General features: G+C 37.6%; 1 protein-coding gene across 6 annotated transcripts in view; it reads left to right on the top strand.

Moving 5' to 3' along the window:
• The window catches only part of Cnot4 (CCR4-NOT transcription complex subunit 4), a 108,602-nt gene that overhangs the window by 38,709 nt on the left and 56,868 nt on the right, over positions 1–13,025 (top strand). For all 6 annotated transcript variants that reach the window (XM_031381521.1, XM_031381522.1, XM_031381525.1 and 3 more), the window contains exon 2: positions 11,175–11,440. In XM_031381521.1, the coding sequence (XP_031237381.1) occupies positions 11,267–11,440 (174 nt within the window). In that variant the 5' untranslated portion in view covers positions 11,175–11,266. The remainder of the gene's footprint in view (positions 1–11,174; positions 11,441–13,025) is intronic.

The following is a 13,025-nucleotide window of genomic DNA, read 5'->3' as shown; positions in this document are numbered from 1 at the left end:
CTAGAAAAAGCAAGAAAGTAATCTTTCAACAAACCTAAAAGAAGAGCCACACAAACATAAAAATAACATAAAAAATAACAGGATGCAACAATCACTATTCCTTAATATTTCTTAACATCAATGGACTCAGTTCCCCAATAAAAAGACATAGACTAACAGACTGGATACATAAACAGGACGCAGCATTTTTTACTGCATACAGGAAAGCACCTCAGTGTCAAAGACAGATACTATCTCAGAGTAAAGGGCTGGAAAACAATTTTCCAAGCAAATGCTCCCAAGAAACAAGCTGGAGTAGCTTCTATAGATTTTTATACCACCACTGACATACCATTTAGTCTAAAACCCTACACTTGAAAGAATTAAGAATAGTTAGTGTTGGGAACTGTAGAGATTGCTCGGTGGTTAAGAGTATTTGCTGCTCTTACAGAGGACCTGAGTTCAGTTACCAGCATCCATATGGTGCGAAGAGATCCAACATCTGCTTCTGATTGTGTTCCTGGATACAGGGTATCTGCAGTAACTTTGTAAGTCCACAATAAGACATATAATTAATTAGGGTATGTACGTATACACACACACACACACACACACACACACACACACACACACACACACACACAATGCAATCCTATGGTAGTTTAAAACTTAACATTAAGTTTAACAAATTTCAACTTTATTATTATGTTTTATTGAATTAAGATTTCCAAATATCTGTTAAGCTTCTCTAGCTTTTTGGAATGGCAACAGGGTTAATCTAAATCTAATGTTTTTCATGTGGACACTGTTGACTTTAAGGGGAGTATTTGGTACATAGGCTTGTGGTTATTATTTTTATCAGACTGAGGGAGTTTTTTTATTTTAATTTACTCAAAATTTAATATGTTTGTGTTTTGGAGATGGGGGTCTTTTGTAAAATAAGGCTGACTTTGAACTTCTGATCTTTCTATATCTGCCCCCTCTGACTACCCCTCTTTTTTTGTTTTTCAAGACAGTTTCTCTGTGTAGCCCTGGCTATCTTGGAACTCACTTTCTAGCCTAGGCTGGCCTTTAACACATTGATTCCCCAGCCTCTGGGCTCTGCCTCTGCTTCTGGAGTAGTGGAATTAAAGGCATGGACCACTACTACCCGGCCTACCTCTGCCTCTTTTTTTTTTTTTTTTAAGATTTATTTATTTATTATATGTGAGTACACTGTAGCTGTCTTCATATGTACCAGAAGAGGGCATCAGATCTCATTAAGGGTGGTTGTAAGCCACCATGTGGTTGCTGGGATTTGAACTCATGACCTTTGGAAGAGCAGTCAGTGCTCTTACCCGCTGAGCCATCTCTCCAGCCCCTACCTCTGCCTCTTAAGTGCTGCTGGATTGGAAGTATCACCCACCATGCTCTCATCTGTGATGGTTCTTGCTGAATAGTTTCCTCTTCCTCTGCTGTTGGAAAGAGCTTATCTAAGTTTGATATCTTTTTCTAAATATTCATTCATTCATTCATTCATTCATTTCTTCATTCATTCATTCATTTAATGAATATGCATTCGTGTACGTACATAGGCGTGCAGTTGTCCTCAGAGGCTAGAAAAGGATGTTGAAGTCCTTGGAGCTAGAGATACAGGTGGTTTTAAGTTGTCTCGTGCAGGGTGCGAGGAACTGAACTCCAGCCCTCTGCAAGAACACCTAGTTCTCTTAAGCTGTCTCTCCAACCCTGAAAGTTGACATTTTAAAACAAGTTAAATTACATTAACATATAGAGGATAACTGTCTTGTCTTTCTTTTCCCTCCCTTCCTTCTTCTTCCCTCACTCCCTTCCTTTTTTCCCTTTTTTTCTTCTTTGGAGACAGGGTTTCTCTGTGTAGCCCCGACTGTCCTGGAATTCTCTCTGTAGACCATGCTGACCTCTAACTCAGAGATCTACTTGTCTCTGTCTCTTGAGTGCTGGGGTTAAAGGTTTGTGTCACTATTGTCTAGCTTCCTCTGTCCATTTTAGAAAATTACTTTCTCGGTATCTAGGCATTTTTTTTTTTTTGGTTGTTGTTTTTGTTTTTGTTTTTTCGAGACAGGGTTTCTCTGTATAGCCCTGGCTATCCTGGAACTCACTCTGTAGACCAGGCTGGCCTCAAACTTAGAAATCCGCCTGCCTCTGCCTCCCAAGTATTGGGATTAAAGGTGTGTGCCACCACTGCCCAGCCTAGGCATTTTTTTTTAAATGCTTAATTTACTAATATGCAGTTTCTTTAGTGCTTATTGATATTTTTAAATATTTGTTATATCTGTAATAATGTAATGTTTCTATTCCTCCTCTCCATGATCATAGTTCTGAAATAATGTTAATGATAGAATTTGTAATTGTTGTGATTTTACGTTGTATTAGAGTACATATCAGTTACCATGTGAAAAGCGTTAACTTTTTATCCCTAGATTATGAAGAGTTTTATAATTTTTGTATGTTTGTGTGCCATCCATGGCATGTTATGGCCAGAGAGGATGTTAAGTGTGTTTCTTTATTATTCTCCAGCCTAGTCCCTTGAGACTGGTACTCTGATCGGTCTCAGCTTCTTCATTATCACTGCCCCAGCTGACTTAGAAGCCTCTGGGCCCTGCTTCTCTGTGTCTACCATTGATGAAATTAAAGGTGTGAGAGTTAAGTCTGGTAGTTCTTGAGATAGATACTATTTATTATGATTTATTGAGGTTATGCATAATTTTGACTTAGCAAAATCCTTGCACTTCTGAGAGTTCTATAATGTGATCAGATTTGGTTTTGCTAGTATTGTGTTTAGAATAGTTTAAATCTGTTAAGTTTCTTTATTAGGATTTTAGTATTAGATTTATTATTTAGTTTCCTCTAGTTTCATTTTCTCCTGCTTCCCTCTTCTACTTCTGTGATTTTAACCACTAAGTACAAAGCACGACATGCTTATGGTTATTCATTATAATAAGATTTTATCCTTTTAAGGAACACAATCTTATAAATGTAATTTTCTAACTAGAGCAAGTTTTCTTAATAGGATTGTCATCTGGGTTATTAGAAACATCAGGGAGACTCGGATTCTCATGAATGTGGGTCTGTGCTTAGCTAATATGTTTTTATATATTGCTCTGCTGAAGTGGGATTTTTCTTAAAGATTTATTTTGATTTTTTTAATTATATATGTTTATGTAATGGTCTTCGTTAATGTGAGCAGAGTGCCTACAGAGTCTAGAAGAAGGCACTTCCCTCAAACTGGAGTTACAGGTAGTTTTGAGCTACCCAACTTCCATCCATTCTGGGAAAGAAACGTGAATCCTTTGCAAGAATATTATGTACTCTTAACTGTTGATCATCTCTCTGTCTCATCCTCCACATTTTGTTCATTAATGCTCCTAGAAGTATGGTGGGTCTTACCAACAATGTATATAATTTGCCTAGTCTTGGAACATTGGTGAGATAATAAAGTACTAATGTTCTAGTCACTGTGAAAGTTTTAAGTTATTTCTTCTTAATATTTATATTTATATTTTTTATTTTTTAAGTGTAGTAGCATTGTTTACAGCTATTTAAAGCTTGTTTTGTTTTGGTTTGGTTTTTGGCTTTTCAAGATAGGGTTTCTCTGTGTAGCTCTGGTTGTCCTGGAACTTGTTCTGTAGACCGATCTGGTATCCAACTCAGAGATTTGCCAGCCTCTGCCTCCTGAGTGCATTCCATTAAAGGCATGCACTATGATCACTTGGCTATGTAAAGCTTTTTATTGTAACTGTTTATAGCACTGGTTTCATTCTTTAATTATCTTCATTAGTACACTGTAGTTTTATAGTAATATAATGAAATATGATGGTTTTTAACATGGGAAGACTATAATTATGTTATAAAAATATTATTAGTATTAGTACTAATATTACTTTATTAACTTGCTAATAATAAATAAGCAAAGTTTATTACTTTACTAGTAATAGTAAAAGTATTGCAAGTATCATAAATACTTTAAGCAACTAAATATCAGCTTAATTTTCATTATTCACTTTGGGTATTTGCTCTTCATTCTTGTCTTCCCATTTCTCTCCACTGTTGTCATGTAAACCGTTTTCTTTTTAGTTAAACCTAGTATTTTTCTTTATTATTTCAAACTTACTACTGTTTAACTTTTTTGGTTAAAACTTGTTTTCCAGACCTTCATTTTTCTGGATTTCCATTTCTCACTGTTATATATTTCATTTTCAATTTTACTTTTCTTTGTACCACCAAAATTTTTTAGCTGTTGTATTTTGAGTCAAGATCTCCCAAGCCACCGGGCAGTGGTGGCGCATGCCTTTAATCCCAGCATTTGGTAGGCAGAGGCAGGCGGATTTCTGAGTTCGAGGCCAGCCTGGTCTACAGAGTGAGTTCCAGGATAGCCAGGGCTACCCAGAGAAATCCTGTCTCACTATTAGGAGTGAGCCTAGCCTTGTAGGAGTTGGTGTGTCACTGTGGATGTGGGCCTTAATACCCTTGTCCTAGCTGTCAGGAAGCCAGTTTTCTGCTGGTTGCCTTCAGAACAAGAGGTGGAACTCTGAGCTGTTCCCACATCATGTCTGCCTGGACACTGTCATGCTCCTGACTTGATGATAATGGACTGAACCTCTGAACTTGTAAGCCAGCTCTAATTAAATGTCATCCTTATAAGAGTTGTCTTGGTCATAGTGTCTGTTCATAGCAGTAAAACCCTAATTAAGACACTTAGACTCCAACATTAACATTTTGAAAATATTTAACTAGTATTTATGAATATTTCGAGATATAATGGTACCTGATATTTGGACCATGTAGGATTCAGAAAGGTCTTGTTTTTATTGTATTTGTTAGATAGGTAGTACTGTAATTTCTTGATGTTTGTCTAATCATCAAATTTCTTCCAAGTATGTGGAAATTTTTTGTTTATGTGTGACAAGATCTTGCTATTTAGCCTAGATTGGTTTTGAAATCTTGTTAATTCTACCTTGGTGTTCTGAATGGTAGGAATACAAATGTGTGCTTCCACATTGAGCTTTTAGTGGAATTTGCTTCCCTCTTCCTCCCTCCCTCCCTCCCTCCCTTCCTTCCCCCTTCCATTTGTTTTTTTCTAGATATCCCGGGCTGTCTTGGAACTCACTCTGTGGTCCAGGATAGCCTTGAACTCAGATATCTTCCTGCCTGTGCCTACTGAGTGCTAGGATTAAAGGCATATGCTAAGCAGCCCAATATCCCCACCCCCCCTTTTTTTTTTGGAGATAGTTTTGTGTGTAGGCTTGGAACTCTTTCTATGTAGATCAAGATGGCACTTTCCTTCCCAAGTGCTGAGATTAAAGGCACATGTTACCAAGACTGGCAAAAAGATTTATTACTTATTTGTGTGTATATGAACATGTGGGTGGCTACTCAGAAACCAGAGGAGAGTAATGGATCTCTTAGAACTATAGTACAGAAGTCTGTGAGTCAATTCAGTGTGGATGCCGTTTCTCAGAGGTAGTACTTTTAAAAAAATCATAAAAGCCATGTATTGACTATTCCTTTATACATTTGAGCTGGTTGAATAGGTTTGCATTGCCATGAATTTAAAGCTTTCTCCCCACTTCTCTTATTTGTGGGTGGTTGTTGATGGACAAATGTGTCTCACAATTAGAATCCATATAGTTTTTTGGTATAAGTAGCCCTTATTTTTCTATCTGTTTGCTTGGTTTTTGTTGTTTGTGTTGCTTTGCTTTAGTTTGCTGTGTTATGCTGGAGTAAAACCCAGGGTCTTGGATATGTTAGGCAAATCCTGAACTTCTGTGTAATAGCCTTAGGGTTTTGATTTTGAGACAACTTTGCTGTGTATAGCCCAGCCTGGTCTCTGCCTCTCAGGTGCTGGCATTATAGGAGTGTACACAACTCCTGGCTGTTATGTTTAGAGAAAAGTTTTCTTTTGGTGTTTGAGACTTTCATATACTGTAGCCCAGGTCAGCCTTATTCTTTCAACAATTCTTCTGCCTTTGCCTCAGGAGTACTTCAAGCATAGCTATGTATTTCTATACCTAGATACTGTTGGAAACACTCTGATGTATTCATTCTCTTCTGAGACTTTGAGACTTTGTGGATATAAATTTGGTAAACAACCTTTTCCCCCACTTTTTATCTGTTCTTCATGAATTTTACATCAGGCACCCCAATTCCTTGTCCCTCCATATCCTCCCACCACCCTTGCAGACTCCCCCCAAAAGCAACAAAAAAACATACAGAAATCTTGTCATGGAAGCTGTGGTGAGTCACACAGTATACCCTTTTGTCCACACAGTTTATTTACAAAATGTTCATTGAACTGAGTCATTAGTTTGGTTCGAAGCCTCTGGCTTCTGCTACACTATCAATACTGGGTTCTCATTGTCCTGTATCATAAAGATCTTGCAGTTTAGCTTTACAGGACCAGCCCCCAGCTGTTTATAGATGGGGTAGATAGATGTTGGGGTGAGGTAACTCAAAGCCCTGGATCTAGCTGGGTCTGGGTCTGGGTGGTAACTGAGTTGGTCAGCTGGCCAGCTCTCCTGGGCCTGTGCCACCAAGGTCAGCTCTCCCACCCCTGTGCCACTGAGAGGCCAGGGTAGGGCAGGGCCAGCTCACCCTCTCTCACCCTCTTAAGGCCAGCTCTCCCACCATGTCCATTGAGGGGTGTGGAGCTCATGAGGTGAAGTGGGCCTGCCCTGCTGAGTACTGTAGTAGGTAAGGGGTGGGGCCAATTCTCCCGCCTGCTGAAAGTAGTGAGGTGCAGGGTGGGGCCATCCCTCCTGAATACTGTATGTAGCTTTTGAGGGGCAGGGCCAGCTCTTTCATATCCATGCCACCATGGCCAGCTCTCCTGCATTGTCCAGGCAAGGGGTAGGGCCAGCTCTCCTGCACTGCCCAGGTTTGGGATGGACCTAGCTCTGCACAGTCCTTGGACATCAACGCTGCTTCAGGGCCCCAGACTCAAACATGACCCTTGGCAGCAGCATAGGCCAGAACATCACCGTGGTCTCAGCTTAGGCTAATCACAGGGTGTTCCTCCCCACCCTCACATCTCCACTTTTGCCTTCCTTCATGGTTCACAAACCATTCCACTTCTCTTTCTCACCTATCTCTTCTCCCACATACTAGCTCATCCCAGTGGTTCCTGCTCACTTGAGCCACATCTATTGGCAATACAGTGAATTAGTCCTGCATAGAACAGAAGGTTTTATAACTTATTTTTATTTTGTACTTTGATGTATTGCCCGCATATGTGTCTGGAATTAGAGTTACATACAGTTGTGAGCTGCCATGTGAGTGGTGGGAATTGAACCTTGGTTCACTGGAAGTGCTCTTAAACACTGAGCCATCTCTCCAGTCCCACAATTTTAGTTTAATGCTATAAAACTTAACATTCTAGATTTTACTGACTCAAAAATAGAAAGATTAGGAAAATATAAACATTTTTCTTATTTTTAAAGGATTAGTAGCTTTTCTGTGTTTTAGGTCTCTTAAATATTTTATTATTTAATTTTATCCTGAATGACTGCCTAACAGTAAAAAAATCTAATAAAGCAGAACATTCCACCAAATTTCCATATATAAATTTAATTCTGTATGTTTGTTTACCAAATTTTATAGCCTATTTTCAGTTCTATATTAAAAATCACAAGTAGGTAACCTTATTTTTTGCTGTTTTATGAATTCTGTCTCAAGGTTACATTTCTTCATTCCCCCTTCCTGTGCTTCACTCAGCCAAAACAGTTGAAAAGATAGACTTCCCTATGTAACAGTGTTCACTCTCACATCACTGAAGTCGGAGCAGGATGTCAATTATAGTAAGAGATGGGTGGATCTATAGTAATCACTTACTAAAAAGAAGAATGCTTGACTGGCGCATACTCTGTGATCAGAATTTAAGAGTTATTAGAAACTGAGTGGCTGGTGAGAGATTTACATGAAGAAAGGTTAAATTTAACTATGTTAAGCATGGTTTAAAACAAACAAAAAACTGCTTGGAGGTTCAGGCTAGAGTTATTGATGCCCCGATGTGAGACAATTTGATCTTTGTATGTAGCCTGGCTGTCCTGGAATTCAGTGCAGCCCTCCTGCTTTAGCCTTTTGAAGGTCTATGGGTGTGTGCCAATATTCATGGTGTGGGTTCTCCCCTCCTTTCTCGACAGCTCCAACCCCCACCCCATGCCTCACTAGTTGGTTCTCTTGACCTCTTGGTCTCAGAAAATCCTCCAGGCTTCAGGTTTTCAAGTCTTTGTGACTACAGGCATGTGCCATATTTAGTGTTTCTTCTTGAATTAATATTTTCCATTGTGTTCATCGCTACTGATAAACTATAAGTTGATATAAGCAACAATACTTACAAAAATAAATTGCTAAGTCCAGACTAACTAAGGGAAAAATTGTCATTACCTGGACACATTTCTTTCAAGTACAGGGTTGGGGTAACATCCTTACAGACTTTTAAACAGGTGTGCCTTTCTATTATGTTGTTTCTCTGGAATCCACTTGTTATTTTTTTTCTGAATTGAAAATAACTGATACAAGCAGTTCTCTCTTTTAATTTGCATAATTGTGGTAGAAAGTTAATTTATACTACACTTATTAGTCTTTGTTTTAATTTTGTGCAGATTTGATTTTATCTTATCAATAATACTTTCATCAAGCTCAGCCTTTAGTTTCTTAAACTCCTAGCTGCCTTCTAAGAGGACATTAATAGGGAGCTTGTTGATTGTCAGTTATATGTTTGCTTTTTTGGTTTGGTTTGGTTTGGTTTTGGTCTCATCAGTCATTTTATTCTTTTGTTACTAAAGTTTTAATGTTTTTCCTATTAGAAAAGCATGTATTCATTTTTACAAGCTCAAAAATAGAAGAACATTTAAAGAGGAAGCAAACTATCTCTGACCCTATGAATAAATAACACATACTATTCGCATGCATTTCTTGTGAGTCATTTCTTTAGGATTTTCATTCTTTCATACATAGTTCTAGAAAGCTGTAATTTGCAATATGTGTCTGTAGTGCAATATAAATAGATGCAGTCTTTTAATTCAAGCCAAGTTTATATATACGGGGCTTATTATATAGAGAAAGAGTTAGATAGTAATTCTCCAGCTTTTTCTTTTTAAAGCCTTAATAAAGAATAGATCTCTTTCTAAGTCATACTAAATTGCTGTGTCATTCTTTCTTTGTTTTTTTAAAGCCAGGTTTTCACACTATAGCTCTAGATGGCCTACAGCAGAATTCCTGTATCATCCTGCCTCTGCTTACTTGTGCAGGGATTCTAAGCATTCCCAGGTTTATTGCTCTAACTATTAATCATCTTCCCTTTGGTGGATACTGTGTTGGCAGTATTTTGCTCTTTGATATTATGATTGATGAAAATAATATAATGTTTGGTATATGTAAGTATTTATGTAGAAGAGCTTCTTTCATAGGCAGTATATTAAATTTAAAAAGGCCTTTATCTACTTGCTGTCTGTCTGTCTGTCTACTTTTAAAGATTTCATGTGTGCTTGGTGCCCTCAAAAGCCAGAAGAGGGTATTGGATCCTCTGGAACTGGAGTTATGGATGCTTAAGAGCTACTGTGTGGGTGCTGTGAACCGAACCTAGGATACTTGTCTTTAATTTTGTTCTTGTCATGTTAGTAAGTCAGCTGTATCTTTTTATGGGATCTCATTTGGGACAACTGGGCTTAACTTGGGGGAAAAAAACCCATCTATTTGTTTTTCTAACATTTTAGTAGTTTATTATACCAGATAAGTGTCCAGTCACCTTTGGGTATTATTTTATTTTATTTATTTATTTTGTTTTTTTGAGACATGTTTCTCTGTGTAGCCCTGGCTGTCCTTGGAACTCTCTGTGTACACAAGACTGGCCTCAAACTCTGAGACCTGAGTGCTGGGATAAAGACCCGTGCCACTACTACACAGAGGTTTATTTTATTAAAGTGTAAATGTGAAGTTCTTACTATTCATAAAATGGTCCATCCCATCTGTATTGATTAGTAGTGTGATTTCTGTTAGAAATTAAAACTTTTTAGCCATGGGCCTATTTTCTTAGTTCTTAGTTTATTTGATGTTTTCTCTACTTTTGTATAGTAAGAAGTTACAGCTTCATCCAAGACAGCTGAATATCTGATAAGGCTAAACATCATATTTTCCCTCAAAAATGTCAGTTATTCTCAAGTACTCTTCAGTGTAACCTTTAGAAGCACTTTGTTATATTATGTGTGTTGTTTTTAAACCACAATGATGTGATTCTGATGAGGAATTACATCAAGATATAGATTAGTTTACAACTTTTTTAGTTTGACCTGCAAATAGTGATTTCAACATACTTTTAGCATGGAATTGTTAACTGTGGTTCCATAACTTAAAAAGGATTCACATTTCACAAAGCATGATTTGAATAGAAAGATCTATTTGTTCTCTGTCTGATTTCTTACAGATCTTTTGTAGCACTTACTATAGGAATGTTTTATAAATCTATTTGCTCAGCAGTTTCTTTTTACTGGCATAATATTACATAGTTGTAAACAGTTATGCTATGCTTGTTTAGTTTCAAACTATACTTTTCTGCTAATACCAAATGATATTAGTATGTAACTGTAAGTGATTAAGTCTCATTTTTATTGGTCTCCTTTGTAAATTGTGATACATTTTAGCATATCATAGTTGTTATGTTCCTTTAGATAGGTGGCAGTAATAGCTTTTAAGTGAAAGATAAATAGTTCAGTCTGCATGGTTTTAAACTTTTTATTATTATTATGAAAGAGAATGAGTATGCTGGCATGCACATGTCATGGTGTGTGTAGAGGTCAAAGGAAAACTTCATGGGGTTGCCTTTCCCCCTGGTACGCACGCTCTGGAGATTGTGCTCAGGTCAGTAGGCTCTCACAGCAAGCCATTTTTACCTACAGAGCCAACTCATTGATCTCAGGGTTATTTTAAAGCTGAAGATGCATCTTATTTTATTTTATTTTTCCTAAAATGTGTTATAAACAGTGTTTAAACAGCATTAAATGTAGCTGGAAAAATAAAACAAAACAGGAATTCTTTTATATCTCTCTTGCATCTGAAGCTTAATAATGCCAGTTCTTTTTTCTTGATATACAGAAATTTTCTAAAATCTGTCCTTGATTTTAGCAAAAAGTTAGTATTTTTCCTGTAGTGAATGGTATGTTTTTAAATTTCTTTTTTTGCAGGTCTTCAGAGTTCTATATTTTAGCTCTCAGTGCTGAATTACCTTCTCCCTTAAATTATTATAAACTTTTGCTGCTGTCAAATAAACGTGAAGATGTCTCGCAGTCCTGATGCAAAGGAAGACCCTGTGGAATGCCCTCTTTGCATGGAGCCCTTGGAAATAGATGATATTAACTTTTTCCCTTGCACCTGTGGCTACCAGATATGCCGATTTTGTTGGCATCGAATTCGCACTGATGAGAATGGGCTTTGTCCTGCATGTAGAAAGGTAAGTGCTTCAAACCAACTTTATTTTGCTTTCTAGGTTTCTTACTGTCCAGTATGGAATTGTATAATTTTCCCCCCATGAGTATGAGTGATTGGTTTTAAAACAAACATCGTGTGATCTTTAAGATATGAAAGAGCAGTGGATTGAGAGTTAGGACCAGATGTTGCCTTTGTTATGTTAACTAGCTATTTGACACCTATAAAGCCATATAATCTCTTTGACTAAGGAGGTAGACACAGTCTTGAAGCTTACTGATTGAGATGATTGGTAAAGAGCTAATGAGTTTGGATATGATAATATGGAACTAGAAAAACATGGTCTGTTTTCATGTGTGAGGTGATTGTGCTTCAGTTTTCTAGTGCTAAATAAGAGAGGTGTTACCAGGATTAGGAAGCAGAGAGGGTTATTCTGGAACTCAGTTGACCTTTTCCCTTTTTATTTAGTTGTGCACCCCAGTCCATGGGACAGTGCCATCCACATTAGGATAGGCCTTCCTTCCTCATTGCTTTCTGAAACACTCTTAGAGACTTGCTCAGGGTTGTGTCAGATTGGCATTGAAAATTAATCATCACATCATCCCTGGGATCTTTTCGTGTGTTCATTTTAAGTAACTGCCTTTCATTTATTGCATTATTAATACTGATAACTGATTCTTTAGTACTTACTTGCGTGGGGCATATTTTAACTTCTTACTTCCTCAGAACCCTTCTGGTTAAATGTGATGCTCATTTTACAGATGAGAAGGCTAGGTCAGAATGGTCATGAGGTTTCAGAGCAGGTTGGCTGGAATTCAAAGCACTCTGATTCCACATTCTTGTTCTATCAGTGACTCTGAAATTAGCTGTCAAAAGGAAAATACTTGGTGAGAGAAAAAGACTGTACAGATTGCTAGTATTTTTTCAGGGCACAATGATAATTGCTTTATGAGTATTATTTAATCTTTACATCAATTATTAGGGTTATTTGTAATTTATACATGAGAATAGTAAGGTTTAGGGACTGAGTTGTTTAAGGGCTCATGACCAGATAATATTAGAACTAAATTTGAACTCTTGAGCCAGAGTCTAAATATTTATGTTCTGTGTTTCTTCCTATTAGACTAGGAATATATATATATGTATATATATATATTTAAAGATTTATTTATTATGTATTTATTATAAGTACACCGTAACTATCCTCAGATGCACCAGGAGAGGGCATCAGATCTCATTACGGGTGGTTATGAGCCACGATGTGGTTGCTGGGATTTGAACTCATGACCTTCAGAAGAGCAGTCGGTGCTCTTACCCACTGAGCCATCTCATTAGCCCCTTTATTTTATTTTTTTATTTATTTTATGTGCATGAGTACACTGTAGTTGTACAGATGGCAATGAGCTATCATGTATGTGGCTGCTGGGAATTGAACTCAGGACCTCTGCCAACCCTGGCTTGCTCCAGTGTATTTCACTGTAGCTGTCTTTAGATGCACCAGTAGAGGGCATCAGATCTTATTATGGGTGATTGCTGGGATCCGAACTCAGGACCTTCAGTAGAGCAGTCAGCGCTCTTACCAGCTGAGCCATCTCGCCAGCCCAGGAATA

Source organism: Mastomys coucha, unplaced genomic scaffold (assembly GCF_008632895.1).
Source record: "Mastomys coucha isolate ucsf_1 unplaced genomic scaffold, UCSF_Mcou_1 pScaffold20, whole genome shotgun sequence".
Classification (NCBI taxonomy): domain Eukaryota; kingdom Metazoa; phylum Chordata; class Mammalia; order Rodentia; family Muridae; genus Mastomys; species Mastomys coucha.
Note: the sequence above shows the minus strand (reverse complement) of the source record. Positions and strands in the feature narration are given on the sequence as shown.